At 40.1% G+C, this 20,542-nt stretch overlaps 2 protein-coding genes across 9 annotated transcripts in view; both read left to right on the forward strand.

The window, feature by feature from the left end:
- Positions 1 to 4,622, forward strand: part of LOC139626199 (discs large homolog 1-like protein) — a 105,659-nt gene extending 101,037 nt beyond the window's left edge. For all 8 annotated transcript variants that reach the window (XM_071486471.1, XM_071486472.1, XM_071486473.1 and 5 more), the window contains one exon: positions 6 to 4,622. In XM_071486471.1, coding sequence (XP_071342572.1) covers positions 6 to 112 — 107 coding nt within the window. In that variant the 3' untranslated portion in view covers positions 113 to 4,622. The remainder of the gene's footprint in view (positions 1 to 5) is intronic.
- A 3,264-nt stretch (positions 4,623 to 7,886) lies between these two features.
- On the forward strand, positions 7,887 to 19,649 carry meltf (melanotransferrin). Its single transcript, XM_071486460.1, has 17 exons — positions 7,887 to 8,234; positions 9,015 to 9,169; positions 9,813 to 9,912; positions 10,528 to 10,713; positions 10,808 to 10,964; positions 11,102 to 11,169; positions 11,272 to 11,456; positions 12,227 to 12,392; positions 12,722 to 12,864; positions 13,442 to 13,538; positions 13,641 to 13,835; positions 14,920 to 15,073; positions 15,683 to 15,750; positions 15,839 to 16,026; positions 16,702 to 16,894; positions 17,562 to 18,406; positions 18,618 to 19,649. The coding sequence occupies exons 1-16, from the start codon at positions 8,186 to 8,188 to the stop codon at positions 17,627 to 17,629; spliced, it is 2,172 nt and encodes a 723-aa protein (XP_071342561.1). The 5' UTR covers positions 7,887 to 8,185; the 3' UTR covers positions 17,630 to 18,406; positions 18,618 to 19,649.
- Positions 19,650 to 20,542: the final 893 nt, after the last annotated feature.

Below are 20,542 nucleotides of genomic sequence, written 5' to 3' on the forward strand. Positions count from 1 at the left end.
TGCAGCTATAGTCCAGGGCTCGTCTCTAGAGGAAGTGTTCTCGCAGGTGAAGCAGATCATAGAGGAGCAGTCTGGTCCTTACATCTGGGTACCAACCAAGGAGCGACTCTGAATAAACACACACATACTCCATGATCACACGCGCACACACACACACACACACACACACACACACACACACACACACACATCACTCCTTCAATACTTCCTACTTCTCTGATTTTCTATTATCAGCCTGCTTCCTCTCTCTCTTTCTTTCTGTTATACGCACATCACTACGAACACACACACACACACACACACACACACACACACACAGACGTACACAAGCACATAAAATCGAATGAGGCTGGGACTATCTGGGACTGCTACTTCCTGAAGAGGGAGGAGCTCATGTCTGTCCAGCAGCCTATTGGTGGATCTTCCTACAGCTCAGTTCCTTAATGTTTAAGGAGGTGGTTCAAATCAAGGCGACATGTACCATTATCTGATTTGATTTCATTATTGTTGTTCTTATTGTTGTTGTCGTTGTTGTTTTCATATTAACGAAGGGTAATGCATTCATGTATGGGTTTGTAATGATAATATTGTCACCAAGAGGCAGACTTTTGCACGCTGTAGCTTTAAGAGCATGTTTTTGGGACAAAATCTTGATCTCCCTCCTTGTCTGTCTGTCTTTCCTCATGGCATCGCTCCTGTTTCTCTCTTTCTTGTCTTTTTCAGTCTTTCTCTCATATCTCATCCCTCGCTCCAGACTGTCTACAGACTTTAGATATGAGGTGAAGACTTTATACTGTGCCCCAACATTTTGGTTTAAAGGGTCAAAATGAAACTGTAGTATAATTGCTGTTTAGAGGTGTAGCAAGAAAATATATCAGAAGTAATCTAGGATTTCTATGATTGAAACACTTGTTAATATTTATTGTAACAAGGAAAAACCTAATTAGAAAACTCAATTCGACTGCATTAAAATAAACAAAGTATAGTGTATTCTGTCACCAGTTTGTTTTTGGTAAGCCAAAAAGAAACTGAGCACATGAGCCCAGCTGGAGCCCTGAGCCTATATTTATCAACTTAAAAACTGTTGTAAGAGCCAATTTAGGGGTAAGAAAGTAATTCTCTTTAAGTAAAGATTAGGACATGTTTATGAATTTATCAGAAGCTTTAAAGCAAGACTATGTCACTTTTTCTGAGCCCACAACAATTGCGCACTGAAATGTAGATACTAGGAGCTCGTCTCTGCCCTGATGTCCGTACTGAGTATACCCAGCTAGCTTCTTCTCAGAGCTAGCTGGAGGCCCATTCTAGGTTGTGTGTGATGTAGAGCTGTAAAGCATGATGCACTTGTTGGAGATTGTACCCAAGTTACATGGTAAAAGATCAGGTGTTGGAGGCACAGCTGTTATTTTAGGGTAAAATACAATGTTGTGTTAAAGCAGCTCTCAAGTGATGACATGATTAATCACATCAATGTTCAGAGCGGGAGCAGCCAATCGGAGACAGGGATTTACACTACATTTGCCTCATTGTTCAGGCTCATTAAAAACTATTATTTTATCCTTCCAATCCTTAATATCTCCAATGGCCCAATATATTTATTATATATAAATATAAAAATGTGGATAGAATAAAGGGAAATTGGTTGTGATGAAAACCAAAAACAAACAGGAGCAGTGGGGAAGTTGTGCAGCTGGTAGATGATCTACGAGCCAAGTTTGTTCATATAGCATATTTATACAGGTCTTCACAATCAGAGACATAAAATCAGATAGAACCAAATAAACAAAGATAAAAAGGAAAACAGATAATAAGTAGAATTTAGTGCCACACTGACAGGTGGAAATTGATTGATTGCAGTTTTGTTCATGTTGATTGTAGCCCTGCCTGAAGGAGAAGGAAAAGTGGTGTAAAATCCTATTAAATGTTCCAATCAAATGCACATAACAGGCTGAAACTACCCTGCTCTGAATTAAACATTGCTTAAGTTAACATATTGCTCATCATGACCAATAATGTTTTGTACAATCCCTCCAATTACTCGTTAACTGCATTAACAAGTACTTAATTAATTAATACTTAATCAATTCATTTTCAAGACAAATGGAATTAAAGTAAATGATTAATGTTTTTTGTTTCCTTATGTCCAAAATTTTACTTTTAGCTGTTTGATAAATACAGGTTCAGATCCTCAGTGTAAGAAACTTGGGTTTGTAAACTCAAGTCTTCATCCTACAAGCGTTTTTCTGCCTTTCCTTCCTCCTCCTCCTCCTCCTCCTCCTCTCATGCCTTCATTTCTCTCCCCCTCTCCTCTCCACACTCACAGTGTGACATTAGTTGAGCAACAGTGTATCATCTTCTTCATCAACACTATCATCACGATCATAATCATCAGCATCATCGTTAGAGCTTTCCTTCTCACTGTAGTTGCACTAATGAGGGCTGGTTTCTTAAAAGCATCTTAGTGACAGAGCTGATACCGTCCCAGTGTTTCTGGTATTGATGGATATGTGAGACACTCACTTCTCCTTCAGCTAATTCACTGACTTATTATGCTGGTTTGAAGGTGCTGAAGAGGTCAGCAAACATTTTTTTGGTAAAAGGTTTTTGCAGTTATCCCATTTGCTGTATGTCATGCTATTGTTGAGTGGTTAAAGACATCAGATGCACCCCTCTGGTGAAAGCTCCTGCCAGCTACTGAATTAGCTCTGCAGGACACAGTTTTGTTCTCATGCTGGATTTATTTGAGCCATCAGTCCAAGGACATATGAAAGCCACCTGAATCTAGTGCCATTTGTGACCGCAGGGCTCAATACTTTACTTTGTGATTTGGTCAAACAGCATTCCCTACACAAACCTAAAAAATCGAAATGGTTTTTTTTTACCCATCATCCAGCAGTGTGTTGTATCTTCAAAGGTGCTTTCATGATCCCACAGGTGTCTACAGTTTGCCCCAAAAAAAACAATGTTTTCACGGGGCTAAACTACTTTAATTCCACAGACTGCACCAGTCATTACTGTGGACTTAAATGTGCCCTGTAGAGTTTTTATCGTTAACTTTCAAATGCAGTGAGCGTTTCATTCTGAGGCACAGGTTCCCACTTTGTAGGTACTACAACATGCAGCTTCTGTCAGTCATGTGACCGTTGCTTTTGTACATCTGTTGGCTGTAGTGGTCGGCTAATTCACTTCTCAAGTCACATAATACATTAAACTTTACTTTCAGTGAACACGAAAAAAAAAATCCTCGCTATGTGAAAACTAGCTTAAAAACATTTTTTCTTCTCTTTATCATTTTCAGCCCTGCAGAGGTTTAATTGTCATGTTCTTTTTATCAGGTCAATTTACATGTTGTGCTGAATAATTTTAGATTTCACCACTGGGTCTCTGTTTTGTTTGGATCATGCATCTTGCCGTTGGTTTCATGCTATACCTCTGATCGACAGTTGGCGGCAGGATCAGCTGTGAATGTCAACATCACTTTTGTTTGTTTACAAGAAAAACTCCAGACGAAATCTTTAATGTACTAATTCCAGTGAAGAAGAGAAGTGGAGCGTCGCAGGCTGTGGAAATTGGGCAAACATTTGATCTTCCTATGCATAAAGTAGACAGAAGACACAACCCTCTGCTGGGAAAGGGGTACAAAAATAACGATTTAGCTTTTTCCTGAAAGCGGCTAAAATTAATATTTTTATAATAACAATGTATCAAACAATCAACAATGTGAAAATAATGTAATAACTGCTCATTGTGATGAACCTACAGAGAATTATCATCTGAATCTGCAGCTGCGCTCGGCTCGATGGAGCTTTGTAGTGTTTGTGTTAGTGTAGTGTTTGTAGAGTTTCAACTCACTTCCTGTTGAGCTGTTTGCAGCTTTTCTGTTTTGTTTCTCTGTCACTGTTCTCATCAGCTGTTTTCAGCAAAAGAAACTCTGAAATCCCACTGCACACTCGCCGCTCAGCCCCAAACAGTAGGCAGACACAGTTAGAGACAGACGTAGTGGAGCATTTAGCAGGTGTTGGTGGAGACCAAAAACAGCTAAAAGAGAGTGAATTTACAAATGGGGTGAAACTGAAATGACGAATGACAATAATCTCTGTTGTCAAGTGTAACATTCGAGATACCAAGATGCTTTTGGTGACACAGCCCCCCTACGGACCTTGTCAGCCAACCACTTCCCATGTCCACCCTCAACCCCGAGGCGACTCCTCCAAGCTGACTGGAGACCAGAGACGTACAGAGAGACTGTTCTGTCAGCAGAGTAGCTCTTAGAGCCAAATAATAAATAGTTTTGACCACTCGTGTTTTGAAAGCTTTAATATCTCCTCACAGAATGTTCAGCTAAACTAAATTTCTGTCCAGCTATAATCCTCTGTACGAATCGAGTAGATCAGTGGTGTTTGTCAGTTGACAGAACCGGACTCTCTGTACGACTCTGGCTGTGTGTTTTGAGCCAGGGGACCATGCCACTGTCTGTTAGAGTAAAGCACTGATGCAAAGAATCTATTACAGAGATGGATCTATATCTAACATATTATAATATTTATCCCTGCTCTAACTGCCTATTTTGGTACAAAAAAAATAAATAAAAGTCTTTATTGAGATTTACTGAAATCCCTCGACCAATGACCAGAAATGATTTTCTCCTTTTTGCATTGTGGAATGTGTACGAATGTGAATATGACAGAACTGTAAATATGAATGTATTTTCCTTCACTTTCACTTCTACTGCAGATTCCTGGTGGTCTTTACTGAGGTCTAACACGGTTCCTTTGAGCAATGACACGTTAAAGCTTAAGGAATTTATTGCCACGATACACAACTCTGTAACTCCTCCGATCACAAAATGGAACTGCAAACCATCGCTACAGGTTTGAAAAGAACACTGACAAATTTAATTTTTATTTTATTAAATAAAGGAAAGGAAAATTTCTCTAATTTCTCTAACTATCACCAAGGAAACAATTCCTCTGAACTGGAAAAACAACAAAAATTGAATGTGAAAGCTTGTAATAACCTTAGTGGAACAACAATCACAGTAAAGCATAGAGACATTTTCCCTTTGTCACTTTTCCAAGTTGAGTTGTGCCTTTATGAGCACGGCCTGGCCATCTGTGGCTGAACAAACATAGACGCACACATGAAAACAAAACATTTATTTGCTCATGCATTAATCATTTACCACCTCAGTCTCTCTCTATCACACACAAACACTACCTTTTATGTTCTCACACTTTCAGCATCTTTTCTTTCTCTCTCACTTCATACTTCACTCACTGCTGCTCTAGTTAATCAGTCACTGACTGTCCAGCAGCAGAGCCAGCAGCTTGTTGCTCAGCACATGTGAATGAGGTTTCACTCAACTGCAATAACATAAGAGAAGAACTTGTGCAAGCTCCTAATTCTTGAACCGAGTGCTAGTGGGATAAAACAATGTCACTTTTTTTTAAAGAATTTTCTAAGAGCAAGTAACATTATGTTTATGTTACCGCATGATAACAATAAGTACATTGTTTGTGTAGCACCTTTCATGCAACATTAAAAACAACTCCCTGCAAGGCACTTACTAAGAACCAGTTCTTTAGAAGCAGCCAAATTAATTTTCCCTCTAATTCATAACAAATTGCGGAGCTCTTTCCAGGAAATTTTGTAGACGTTAGGAAATAGGAAATGATTCTAAAATGAAGGATTTGTAAGTATAACTTAGGTGAGCACAAAAGTAGTCTTAGCTTTACAGAGTTAACATTAGTAATTCAATAAAAACAAGCAAAGGGCACATCAATAAATAATAGAAAATAAGTAAAATGCTAAGATTATTAAAAAAGATAACAAAGTCATTTCAAGGAAATTCTTGAGCCTTATTTTCACATTTTTAAACAATGCCTTAGTTATCTGAGATCAGTATCAGTATTCATCTCCGTGGATAATTTTAGCTTCCGTCACAAAGTCACGTCCAAGGTTCACTTCATCACGCTCTTCCAGATCATCTGGTCTTTGAGTTCAGGTCACCATAATGTAGCAATGACACGTAATATCCTGCAGTAAACTACTGTTAGAGATATAAGTTATAGAACAAATGGAAGTTGGCAAGTAGTCAGAGAACAAAACACCAGCTGTTCAAATAGTGTTGTTATATGATCTGTAAGGATCTTCTAAAGTGCTGAGCACCTTGGCTGCACACAGAACCTGCTGGGTGTGAAAACAGGCAAAGCTCAGTGGTGCTGAGGACGAGGAACAGACAAATCAGCTGTTTCAGCATTTTCGAACAAAGAAAAGTAGATTCAAGTTGTTTTCACTAACTGTATCATAAAATTCACGTTTCAGAGAAAGTCTGATTTTCAGTGGTGACAGCGGATTCTCAGGTGAGATGATGCTGGGCGCCGACTGCTCTTGTAATGAACACAGCAGGAGGCGAAAATAGCACCATCCTGAGACCTCAGTGTGGCTGTCACCTCCGTGTCATCCTCACTCCATCACACTGTGAATGTTGCAGCAGCATAAACATAATCCGACACCACAGCCAACTACAAACTCAGTCAGATTTACTGCCCCACAATAACCACTGGAAAGGTAAGTGAATGTAGTTTTACTTGCTCTGTATTCCACCTAATGTCAAGTTGCATTGCCTGTGCTGTATGACATCATACAGGGATTTTGCAGAAACAAAGCTAATCTTTTCTCATTAACTTAAAGTAAATTTAAGTGTTAATTTCAAGTTAGCTCAAGTTGCCCTGAAATAATGAGTTAGGTGAATGTATTTCTGAGAGTTCCCTTAACTCATTAAATTAGATTTTTAAAGAAACATCAGCATATTTTCTTAAATTGCTTTAATTTCTTTTCTCAAGTTTAGTAAACAAAGCTCAGTTGGTTTAACAGTTTCAGAACATATGAGATGAGCTTAAACTATTTATTCAACCGAGGTTCACTCCAACTCTTCTACAGCTGCTGGGGAGCCTACATTTTTAAGTTGAACTAGCTCAAAATGATCAAGAGTATACTGTCTCATTTCATTTCATGTATAGGTCATAGATTATAGATTTTTAAATCTTTATTAGTCTTATCACTCATGTTAGGTAATTTTTATGGAGGCACATTCAGAGCAATTACAGATTTTATGATAAGGCTGCCTTCCTGTGTTTCACCAAATGTAGCAGAAATATTTAATGACCATAATCATCCATCCTCATATCCAACTTCAGTTTGGATTGAATTAAATTTGGTCCATGCTGTTTGACGCTGGCCTTGGCAGAGGTCTTCCAGTCACAGATGAAACCGGTGCTACCCAACACAGAAACACAGCGTCCTGTCGGGAACAGTTTCTCTGCAGCGTGAGAACTTTTACTGTTGATACTTTGAGTACATTTCACAATTGTACTTATATACTTTTACTGAAGCATGATTTTAAATGCCCTTTTACTTGTTTTCTTTTTTACACTGTGGTATTGGTACTTCAGTAAAAGGTCTGAATACTTGTTCCACCACATGGAACAAGGCCCTCTGCACCACTTTAACACCAACTTCACTTTACTTCAGTGACCACATGAACAGATTCTGTGGAATTGGTTTTTTGGTATGACATGAAAGTTCAATGAAAATAACCAATTTCATTTACTTTCTTATTCTGCTCAGGACAAATTCAGCCTCTGAGATTCAAAGACAAGGGCTAAGTTAGTAAGGGAAGCAGGTAAACAGACTGCTCGTCTCTGTTCTCTGCTCTCAGCAGCCAGAGGAGTGACTCAGTGACCAACGGTCTCACTGTGTTGGAATGAATCTCTTCTTTGCCTTTGGTCATCAGTGGAAAATCACCACACTAGTAGAGTAGGAGAGTGAGAGGAAAGCAGAGGTGGGGTCCTGACTGTAAAAGACCTCTCTGTCCGGGCTTTGGCGCGCAGCCCGGCGGCAGCAGCAGAGACGTGTCAGACCAGGTACACGCCAGGGACGCACACTTCATACACTCCACTCTGAGCCTCACATACTCGAGCTGAGTCTTGTGATTCCTGGCATGTTGTAGATGACCATGTTGTAAATCACTGAAAATACAACCTCCTCTGAGCTTCACACGAGGACTTTAAGCCGGGTCTTGGAGATAGAAGTTGGACTTTGACTCTGGACTCAACATATAAAGTAGCGGAGAGGGAAAAGGAGGCTATTTTACTTAACGGAGGGAGGACGATAGAACGAGGCCATGGCCATGTGGAGGACAGTGGGAGCTCTACTGCTGATCGTATATACTGGTAAGAACTGCTTTATTACACCTTAATACACAAGTATCAGTATCTTTGTTTTGTTTCTGGAAAAACCTTTTTTTCCATTTTCAGCTCAGAAATGAAACACAAGGACGACAAAGTTGATGTGAAATAAAGAGTAGTACTAAAAGAAATAAACGGTGGTACTACTGTTACTGCAGTAACAGAATTACTTGTGCCTATTTTTGATGACCCTGATAAGAAAACAGAAACTGCAGATTTTTTTCTGCTCAACAGACATTTTGACTTGTGACATTTCCAGAACAAAGCAACATCTACTCATGATTCCTCGTCACAGCTTTTGCATTTCAACAAATGAGGGATGTTCTCTTCTCAGTTTGCTTCATCTGCAGAGTTTTTAGAGGCCTGGAGAGTATGTGAGAAACATCAGAAAACATATTTAAAATATATATATATATATTGCATTTTGTTATTTATCTTGTGATTCTTTGACTTTATCTTGTCCTTTGAGGGGCTGTGAGTTCCAGGTTTGGTAGAACTATACCAAGACAGGGAGTACAGTGGAAATGGCAGAACATATGGATTACTAAATGAGACAACTTGGCCCTTTGACCCCTTGGGCCCCTGGCCTTCACCTGCAAATGAGAGAGATGCAAAATGACTGAAGTGTCTTCATGCTCTTTAGGTGTCGGTGTCCAGGGGCCTGTTGTCTCACGGTTGTAGTTGTTAAATACTCAGGACTGCAAGATGTTTTCATGAATCATTTGGTGTAATATTGTACTAACTGAATGTGTCTCTGTCCCTCAGCGTTTGGCCAGAACACCATCAGATGGTGCACCATCTCAGACCCAGAGCAGAGGAAATGTCAGGCCATGTCACAGGCGTTCGCCGACGTCTCCATCCGTCCGTCTCTCAGCTGCGTCGGCGGAGGGACAGTCGAGGGCTGCGTTCAGAAACTGCAGGTTGGATTGGAACTTGATTGAATTGCTCTTTAAACCTTGTGCTTATCGTAGGTTGTTTTTGTGTTTTATACCACTTCTTCATCACACTGTCTAGTGCATTGTGTGGATTGATGTGGCTCATTATATTAAATATTAATTTATTTATCTATTAGGTTGTATCAGTCAGGACAGCAGGGGATTTGTTAAAAGCTAATATATTACTTAGAGTGGCAGAACACACAATCAGGCATCAGATAACAGAGACCACGTGGAAAGTTGCAATAAACATCTCAATAGGTGATCAGTTATCAGTTATCAGGGCCCAGAGAGCGAACTGGGCTGTTTATGACCACAAACTGGAGGATTTCTGATCTGTGACCATGACCTCGTAGTTACCAGAAGCTGAACAAGGAGGGAAATGCAAATGTGAATGCATGCATTATAAATTTCACTCTGTTGGTAGTAAGTAAATATTTGATATACTCATGGTTGTAATGTCTCCCTGAATGTTTTAATCATCACAAGGCCACAAAAGCTCCTTGTGTTTCTTCATGATATACTACAAATTAATTAGTTATTTGAGTTGTTCAACATTGCAATTCCAGTTACTCCCCAACATTTGTAACATCATTAATCTTTTTTTTAATTTGCTGTGTTGCTGCAGAGAAAAGAAGTTGATGCCTTGTCCATGTACGCCAAGGACATCTACACCCTGGGGAAGACCGCCTCTTTCAAGATGGCTGGCGGTGAATCAAAGGCTGACCGTAAGATTTAACAATAACTAAAACAGAAATTATATGCTGGAAATTTAGTCTGCGGCAGTAATGGTGGGGATTAAAAGTACAAGTTCAAATATTATATGAGGATCAGCAACAGTGAAGGAGTTACAGTCGTCACTGTGTCACTGTGATGCTAATAGAGCATCACAGTGATTCCTAAAGAACTCTTCTAACCTGTTGTTGTCAAATTTGATTTTTATGATTTTAGTCTTCTGGCCTCCACTAATGTCCTAGATCTGACAAAGTTATCACACCTAACATGAATCTTCTCTTTTTTATGAGAAGAAATAACTTGTAATTCATCATTTCTCAACACACAAACTGACCTATATATTTAAGTCATGTCACGCTGAAAATATATTTACTAAACTCACTAATCAGATAATTCTGAGTTCAGTTTCATCTTGTTGTTCATCATGGATAACACAGTTGTTCTGAGTTATCACACTCTGATTATATTCTCTGCACAGCATGTGGGTTATTTCAGAGCAGGACTGATAGTCTCCACTTGGATCTAGATTTTATTTCTGTTCCCTGATAACAGCACGTTGCTGTCTCAGTGCCACGTATGTGTTGACGCCGGTGCTGTTGTTGCCTCAGGTACTGGTGCCGTCTACTACGCAGTTGCCGTGGTGAAGAAAGCGAACCCTGCCATCAACATCAACAACCTGGCAGGAAGAAAGACCTGCCACACCGGGAAAGGCCGAACAGCCGGCTGGAACATGCCTTTAGGATACTTCATAGACCAGGGTTACATGTCTGTGATGGGCTGCAGCATCTCACAGGGTAGGAAAAATGCCCATACACACAAACACATATATATACTGAACATACAGAGAGCTGGAGATAAACATGAGTATGTGTGTGTGTTTGCGATTAGGTGTGGCAAATTTCTTTGGGTCGAGCTGTATCCCCGGAGCAAACACGCCTGAGGATCCTGCGTCTCTGTGTCAGCTGTGCATAGGAGACGCCAACGGACAGCACAAATGTGAGAAGAGCGACAAGGAGAGATACTTCAGCTACGAAGGAGCTTTCAGGTAACACACACTCATGCTCAGAGGTTACTGTCCTGCAGAACTGTGTACATGCATGTGGAGTGGATGTCATTCTTGTTCTCTCCTTTTCAGGTTCCTTACTTTCCTAGCTCGCACCTTAATTGTGAATTTCTCTGTAGGTGTATGGCTAACGGTACAGGAGAGGTGGCTTTCATCAAACACACAACTGTCGAGGAGAACACTGATGGTAACGTCTTAGTTATGGGTGGACAGTGATTATTTGCTCATTACAGTATTGCATTTATTTGTGAACCTGTCTGTGGGCTAACCAGTTATTTTTTTTCACCAGGTCATGGCCCAGATTGGGCACAAGCACTGAAGTCATCTGACTATGAGCTGTTGTGTCGTGACGGCACCAGAGCGCCGGTCTCTCAGTGGAAAACATGCCACCTGGTCCGGGTCCCGTTCCGTGGCATCGTGGTCGCCAGTGACATCACTCCCTCTGTGGTGTTCAACATGCTGACGGAGGGGCTGGTACGTCCAAACAGCTCACACACGCTGCCGTAGTAACACCCATCACCTGGTCCTCTGCCCATTCATAAACAGGACCCCAGTGTCCCAAATGGCTTGTTTCATTTCTGCACATTGTTAATGTCAGAACCTGACACCTGAAAGACTTTGCTGAGGAAAATGTGATAGTATAGTCCAAGGTAGAATTATCCTCATGTGCAGCATTCTCAATAAGAACCAAAGTAAGATCTAAATCTTTAAATTGTAATAAAACAATTGCACCACACAGCCTGTTTAGCAGCTGTACAAGAGCTTTCGATCATGTTGTGTAACTTGATGTGTGAAGTCCTGTCTCTATCGACTCTTTTCTTCTCCTGAAGTTAGCACACTAACCAGCTAGCTCTGGCCTGTCTGGTCACTTTGTTATAGCAACTCACTGTAGCCTCCAATCTGCCCTGAAGGGCGGATTACAACCTTGTTTTATAAAGACAACGATGGCTGAAGCTCTTTTTAAGACAGTTACCACCATATTAACAGCAAATTAAAAAGTCAAAACACTAACATGTTAATACAGGGGACATATTAATATTGTTAAAATAGTTTCTGTGTGGAGCAAAAAAAAAAAAACACTTTTTCACAGAATCATTTAGCTACTGAGAAAGGGTGCCACATGTATGGTGTCATGGTGTCTATATCTCTATATGGGCTCAAAGATGTATTCCACCACATTAACCTCTAATTGTGACAATGTATTTTCACGGTGAGGCTAAGGAAGTGTAACCTCTTGTCTGCAGGAAAAGTCGGGCTTCCAGATGTTTTCATCTGCGGCGTATGGAGGAGGAACTGTGCTGTTCTCCGATTCATCCGTCATGTTTCAGGGGGTGGAGTCAGACGACCCCAAGAAGTGGTTGGGCCACTACTATTACAATGCTATGAGCGCCATGGACTGTAAACCAGAAAGTAAGACCTTTTCTCTTAGTAACATTATCATTGTTGCTATCAAATCATATATAAGCCTTATTACCTTCACTGCCACACACTTAGCATTCACACAATACGCAGTAAAATACTTCAGCGGTGCTTACACATGAAAATAGTTTTAAAAATAGTCATGAGAAGCTAGTAGTGACTAACTAAGGGGAAAGAACACTTGTGGATTTCTTGTTAGCTTCTGTATGAAGTTGATTGATTTCTGTTTTAACCTTGTCTGGTTCACTGGACAAATCTACCAAACAATCTGTCTTTCTTTCCTTCTTTACCTCTCACCCATCTATCTGTGAATATCCTAGGTGTTCTGCGGTGGTGTGTGGTGTCCAGCGGTGAGCAGCAGAAGTGTGCTGACATGGCTGTGGCCTTTCAGAGTAAAGGTCTGACTCCAAGCATCCAGTGTGTCTACGGGGACTCCGTGACTGACTGCATGCAGAAAATCAAGGTGATCCGATGTTCCTGTCTGCTGCGTCCTCAAGAAGAGCTGCAGTGACCATTCATTTTAAATTAAAACATTCAACACTTGAAATTCAAGGGAAAAGACTGAGTTGTGATGGAGACTTGGTTTTTGAGGCCGAGACTGATATTTTAGTTTAAATAATCAGAAACTGTTATATCGGCTGATATTTGTTCTTTAACATTAACACGTAACATTTTTAATACTGAATGCTTAAAGGTTTGGTTTTTCAGTCTTTAAGATAAACTTTGGTGGACAGGTGGACAAATGATGACTCTAAACAACCACAAACCACTCAGGTTATATTTGACGTGGAGTGGAGTCAAACTTGAGCCATGAATGTGATTTTTTTTTTTAAAACAGGAGCATGAGGGAAAAAGTACATTTTTCTTTGCAGATAAACAACAGACATTTATCTGGATTTAGCTTGTTAGCAGGCTAACAGAGAGGGAAATTAATGTCTGCACCAAATTTCCTGGCAATCCAAAAAAATAGCTGTTAAGACACAGTTTTTCCAGCAGTTCTGCAATTTCAATCTGTCTTCTTCCATTTCATGTTGGTGTAGAACAAAGAGGCCGATGCCATCACTCTGGATGGAGGTTACATCTACACAGCAGGCAAAGACTACGGCTTGGTCCCTGCGGCTGGCGAGAGCTATACAGGTAAAAACACAGAAAAACACAGGAAAGAAAAAAATCCACAGCCTCACATTCTGGATTCAAAGACAGCACATTCCTACATGTGTCGTTTTCTGTTCTCTCCAGACGACCGTGATGGCTCCATGTACTATGCAGTTGTGGTGGTAAAAAAGAGCAGCACTGACATCCGTAACCTTGACGACCTGCGTGGCCGCCGCTCCTGTCACACCGGATATGGTCGCACTGCTGGCTGGAACGTTCCTGTAGCAGCGCTGATCGAGAGAGGCCTGATCACCCCTCAGCAATGTGAAATACCCCAAGGTCAGTGGGAGGTCGGTGTGTGAGTGTCAGTGAGTGTGGCAGAGGTGTGAGCTGGACACGTCAGCTGAACTCACTCGTGCAGAAATCAATTCCTTTTCTAGTTTTTATCAGGGATAAAAGTAAAGGTTTTTTTCTTTATTGTTTCTTCTGCTGATAAGTTTGGTCAAAATGCCTGTTTTGACTGATGACTAGTCCAATACTCACACTGACATAAAACAGAGCATAGCATAGAATTCTTAGACTCAAGAAGCTGGGAACAGAGAACGATTAATAATTATTAGTATAAAGTTGCTGCTGATTTATTTTCTGTCAGGTGGCTATTGGTTTAAATGACTCATTTGTTTCAGCACTAGTTTAAAATCATTAAAAGTCTGAAAATGCCAGCGTGCCCCTCTCTCTCCTCCTGCAGTTCATGTCTGTCTTTATACTGACAATTGTCAAATGAAAGCAAAATTTCACAAAATAAGCTTAAAAAAATTGAAAATGTCAGAGCGCTTGAAGCTTTAAAGCATTTGTGCTACATTATTAGGTGGTTGGGAGCTGAACGTTCAGTTTGCAGTAGTAAACATAGGCTTGATTATACAGTAACATGTTAACATCCTACACGCTACATCTGACGTGATAAGAGTGAAATAATGTTCACAATGATAACAAAGAAATTTGGGAGTATGTGAATAGAATTTTTGTAATTTCAAAAGGCATAGTAGTGTGGCTTAGTGTGACACTTTATTACTCCATACGTTTGGGTACTTTGAAGGGACAGAAAAAAGCAGGGTTAAAATCTGTGCAGCAGAGGCTGAGCCATGCTGATCCCTGATGGATCAGCCCCTAAACATGCTAGAGCCTACATTTCACATAATGCAACACAAAACCATATTTTGTTAGAATGCTGCTGGCTATGTCTTCGAAACTCTACCCGTCCAGTGAGGAGGAGGCTCTCGATAAATTAGTAATTTGTCACAGTCTGAGGAGTGTTTGTACTGAGGATGGAGCATCTTAGAAAACATAATAGGTTTACAGTACAATTCAGAATTTTCCTTCCAGTGTTTGACTTCCTGTTTCCTGTCTCTCCCATGATGCTTAGCGGTGGGAGGGTTCTTCAAGCAGAGCTGTGTACCAGGTGCCAATCAGCCTGGTTTTCCTGGCACCCTGTGTGAATTGTGTGTGGGAGACACAACAGGGAACAACAAATGCGAGAAGGGAAAAGACCTGTATGATGGATACAACGGTGCCTTCAGGTACACTGGAACTTCCCAAACCAGATTATATGTTCATTACTTAACATAAAAACATGTGCCTCTCCTACATAATGTAACGATACTATAGGTTTATGGCACAACTCCATTCAAAGGTGTGAATCAAAGCTGTGGCAAATGCTTAGTAATTGAATTTGGAAAAAAACAGAGCTTCAGAGTTGTTGGATTCAAAAGTTAACCAAGAAAACAAAAGTCAATAGATTTAACCTGCTGATTGTATTGTCAGCACTGTAGCATTTAGCTTTCAGCCGCTGCTGGAATTTCAAGCTCAGTGATTGGATGTTTCTTAGTGAAGCACTTTGGGATTTGTAGTTCATGTCTTCCTTTTAGTTTCTATCGACACAGGCTTCGACCTTTTACCAAAGAACTGGATATTTTTTGTTGCACAGCTGTTCATCTTTTGCACTGATGATTGTGGTCGTGAGAGTCTCATACTGATCCAAGACCAGAAACAGTCATGTTTCTTTGTCTATGGGCAAAATGAACGCACCTAGAATAGCTCATCCCACACTGAAGCTCTTCTGCCTCTAACAGAAAAGCTACTTGATTTTACGCCACACACTACATGTGTCTGTTTATCTGTCCATTCAGGTGTCTGGCGAAGGGAGATGGAGACGTGGCTTTCATCAAGCATTCTACTGTCTTCCAAAACACTGACGGTAAGACAAGTAGCTCCAAGATTTTCAATGTTTTTTTTCTTGTAGGGGTCTCAGAATTTTTACCACCTCACTTTATGTGTTGCTTCAGGTAACTCTGGAGAATCCTGGGCTGTAGATCTCCGCTCTACAGATTTCCAGCTGCTCTGTTCTCAAGGCACTAAAGCCGAGGTCACACAATACAAATACTGTAACCTGGCCAGAGTCCCCTCCCACGCTGTAATGGTACGGCCAGGTACCAACATCCATGCTGTCTACGGACTCCTGGACCGCGCTCAGGTACGAGTGTTAATACTGCAGGTATATCCTGTTTGTGAGTGAGTCAAGCCAACAAAGTGCAGACACCTGAAAGTGGATTAAGATAGGGAATCCTTCAAAGACTGAACAACTTATGTCATCATCATGTGGTAATTCTTCTTGGTGGTGCATTCAAGGATGCTCCAAAATCTGAGGATTACTAGTTGACTTCAAGAAAACAGAAAGCAGCAAATACAGTACCTGTCAAAAGTTCAGACTTTGTACCGTATAAACAAATTAAAAAAAAAATTATGACTTGTGTTGGTGGACGAGAAGCACAGTTCGTTTTGCACAGCTTCAGCATAACTTCCTATCTCAGTGAAAAGTCCAGAACTAAGAGGAAGAAGAGCTTGAATATGTTCAACACATAGAATTTGTGAAATAAAACATACTCTACTTCCTGTTAAAACCAAAACCTAACCTTTTAAAGGCAAATGTACATATTCAACATTAGATCACTCTGCATGTACTCCCACAAAGATACGTAGGCTGTTCAGAAAGCATATGAAAGAAAAGTGAAGTAAAAATTCTCCACTTAATCCATTTAGGATTTCACAGCCCTTATGTCCTTGAACACACCACTAAAGGATTTTGGAAGATAAGTATGACCAGTAAATAAAGAAATTAAAATCTCTCCCCCTCACTGTTTCCCTGTAGACATATTTCGGCAGCGACACAGGAACTGGTTTCAGGATGTTTGACTCGCAGAACTATCAGGGCACAGACCTTGTCTTCAAAGACTCCACCGTTCGCCTCGTGGGCGTCGCGGACAGAAAGACCTACCAGGAGTGGCTAGGACAGGGCTACATGGACTCACTGGTCGAAATGGAGTGTAACTCATCAGTTGCAGGTAAAAACACATCAATCCTTACAATCCAATGCCAATCCAAGTCACTGCTGTTCTTAATATGTGAGATTTAATTTAATTTTGTTTTTCCTTTATTCTCTGTGAATATGAAATAAAGTTTATTGCTAAAACCACAAAGTGCAGTGTGAACTCTCACCGCTTGCACGTCTCTTAATTAAATAAATACACCAACTTCACAAAGAGGAATGTAAGTTTTCAGATTTATTTAAAGGAGCTATTTCTAAGTGCTTTTCAACATACAGTTTACTTGCCAGGTAGTATGAGCTTCTTTTAAGAAATGCTGCAAACATTTGTGTCTTTCTGTTTTATTTATTTATTTTTTTTTCTCCTTGTACTAACTGGGATGTCTAAGATATTACAGATGATATAATAAAAGAAATGGATGAACAGTGTAGCCCCCCCTCTGCAACGATGAGATGAATCATTCATCCACAATCATTCAGCTGCACATGAGGCATTAAGTAAATGGATGGATAGAAAATTGATGGAGAGATTGACAAAGGAAGAAAGGAAGACTGATCCATAAATAAAGACAGTGATGCTTCATGGCTTAAAATTACCACTTTGTCTCAGAGCTTACCCTCTAAAAGACAGAGTTGCTTCCTTTTGTACAACCTCTAATATTTCCCGATTTCTCTCCCTCTTCCAGTGACGTCGTCTGCATGGCTGCTGCTGGTGGCCCTGTTCAGCTTCGTGCTGACCAACGTCTGGATGTAAAGGCACAATATGACCCTTCTCCTACTCCTTTCCTCCCCTTTTTATCTTTTATACATTCCCTGTATCCTTCCCTTCTTTCTTTCACCACTTTCAGATGTTTGACATCTTGATTGTTGCCAAATCAAATCATCCACTACAGCCTTTTTCTGGTCCCTGCTTCCCTGGAGACCCACTCCTTCTATCTCCTGAATGTGTTTTTATTATACGATTGCAAAGCTTCTACCTGATTGGATGATATTTTAATCTCTGAGAGAATGGCATGTTGGAACTGCCTTTGGATTTAAATGGTGCTGCTGTTGAAGAAAATGAAGGACTTGTTTTTCGTGGCAGAGCACAGTTAGTTAGATGAGAGAAGAAGCTGCTACCACTTTGTTTACTGAAGGTGAGCTGCCATATCAGTGCGTATGCTGCCACCTGTTACACTGCTTTAGTGGTCAGTGCCTCTCTCTATCTCCAAAGCTTGTTTTTTACAAAGAACAGCCAATCTGATTTTTAACGTCACATGAGCCACAGATAACACTTTGATACCTCATTGAAGCCTAGTCACTTAAACTGCAGTGATCAGTCACTTAAACTGCAGTGATCAGTGCAAGTGCAGGTTTGAGTTGTAGTAGTAGTAGTAGTAGTAGTAGTAGTAGTAGTAGTAGTAGTAGTAAGTAGTTTCAAAATAGTTCAGTGTCTGGCGATTATCTAGAAAATTCTGTTGAATTGCTCTTGAATTTGTAATTGTAACTTTTCAAGGATGTGAGCACCATCTTCAGAACATCTCTTGTATTGGTGTGGGTACAAACTTGGACAAATAACAACAGAATTTACAAACTTACTCGAGGTAGATGAGAAATTGGATTTTTTTTCTTATTTGGGTGGACTGGTCCTTTAACCTTAGGAACACTAGCTGCAGTAAAATGGGTGGGAAGTTTACTCTTGAACTCATTTACTATTCAAATCAGCTCACTCAGTCAGTCCCAACCTCCTGTTTCTTGCTAAGACAAAAATACATCACTACATCTTTAAAGCTTTTTCTCCTGGTACCGTTAAGTAACCCGACTGACTGATCCCAGGTCAGCCACCCTGTTAGCAAAGGCTTCATGTGTGTTTAGAAGTCAGGTTGCTGTTCTGCTCTGCTGCTCCTTGCTCTGTGAGTACGACTGGCGCTGCCTCTTCGTTCAGGCAGTGTTTCTTGCTATAAGCTAATGCCATATCAGTGAATATGCACTAGTGTTGCCTCCACACAGAGCTGTGCTGGGGATGGTGTGATGATGATGAGTGACTGAGTTTTCATCCATAGGCTGTCAGCTTCATGTATTCTCCTTAAATGCTTTAAAGTCAAAGAGATGAATAATTTCATTCACACAGTGTAACTCAGTATTCATTGGAGCCTGCCTGCAGCTCAACATCTAAATCTTTTGCTGTATAATTCCTTAGCTTTTCTCTTATTTCCATAACTAATCTGAAACCATTGTAGCATTTCAGTTTATACATTTAGACACAAATGGAGTGAGTTACTGTGACACACTGGTGTTGGGGAAAACATGAAGAAAACACCCTGTGGTTTGTGATGGAGAGTGAATGAGTTTTTATTTGTCTGGATGGTTTAAGTCAACAAGGAGAGTGTGTCAGCTGAAGAAGGACGACAGGCTTTTAACACGGGTTAATTTCACTCCAGAAATGTCTCTTAGTAACTCAAACTAACCAGTTTCCTGTCATAACTACTGTACTTCCTGCGGCTGGATGCTGTTTCCGGTTTTAAAATTGTTGATTGGATGTATTTTCCTATGTTGAGAGATTTATTTTTATATGAAGTTCAGGTGCCATATCAGTGTATATGTACTGACTCATACTGTCAGAAACGAATGCCTCCTCTTCCACTCGATAGAGATTTATTTCTTTTTTGAAATGATGTAACATGTAACTAATATTTAGTTGCCAGGCCAGTGCGTCTGCACAAGTATTACTACATAAAGCTGTTTCCTCTGCTTTTTCAAATGAAATAAAGCAACTGTATATGCTGCAAAATGAATTCTGTTGAGCTGTTGCTTGAGTATTTATCATGTTATCACTGCCAGTTTTCCACTGTTTCATATGAGGATCTTTATTTTGCAACTGAATAATACATTTGCATCAGAATAATGTCTGTCTGTAGATGGAGATGCTAATTTATTTATGCAACCTACGATGAGATAAGCAGTAAAATTAGTTCTGTTGTTTTTTTTCTTTTTCTTTTTTTCTCTGTTTCAATGTAGTGAAAATACACCTGTAACTAACAGATATTTTCTTAAGGGATTAATGTGCCTGTTATTATCATAATTAATTTATATAACATCAGAAAACAGTGGAGAAGACCCATCAGGATTTTCTAGAACCCAAGTGGACATGTCTTATGAACTTTATTTATTTATTTTTTTTGTCTGACCAAGAGTTTAAAGATATTCAATGTTCTAATTAATGAAATAATTAAATAACGATAATTAAAAGCAGCAAATTACCACATCTGAAAAGCCCAAACCATAAAAATTTAGCTTGAAAAATGACTGAAACAATTAATTGTCAAAGTAGTTGCTGATTATTTTTGTTGATTGACTTATCATTGCACCTTTAAGAAACAGTAACTGGGTCAAGCCCAAAAGATGCATCAAATGTTCTGAGACATGGAGCCAGAAGTGATCATCTTTGTTCATGCTCTGCTGACTCCACTGGTGTAACGTGTGCAGGTGTTCGAAACAAACAAACAGCTGAATCTGCCTTTACAACAGCACTGACCAAACCTCACAGGAAGCAAGAATGTCCTGAGTTGTTATCTCTACCTAAATCATGTTGTAAATTCATCTCCTGCCAGAGTTGTGAAAGCAAATGAACTATGAGTTACAACTTGGAGGCAGTGAACTGTGAGCTCAAGTTCTACTGACTGCTGTG

Source organism: Trachinotus anak, unplaced genomic scaffold (assembly GCF_046630095.1).
Source record: "Trachinotus anak isolate AG129_WGS33_773 ecotype Australia unplaced genomic scaffold, CSIRO_AGI_Tana_v1 ptg000010l, whole genome shotgun sequence".
In the NCBI taxonomy this organism is placed as follows: Eukaryota; Metazoa; Chordata; class Actinopteri; order Carangiformes; family Carangidae; genus Trachinotus; species Trachinotus anak.

Coding starts and splice junctions, on each gene's coding strand:
- meltf (XM_071486460.1), top strand. CDS start 8,186: ATGGCCATGTGGAGGACAGTGGGAGCTCTACTGCTGATCGTATATACT. Junction 8,235..9,014: donor ACTGCTGATCGTATATACTG/GTAAGAACTGCT, acceptor TCTGTCCCTCAG/CGTTTGGCCAGAACACCATC. Junction 13,539..13,640: donor GGCTGGCGAGAGCTATACAG/GTAAAAACACAG, acceptor TGTTCTCTCCAG/ACGACCGTGATGGCTCCATG.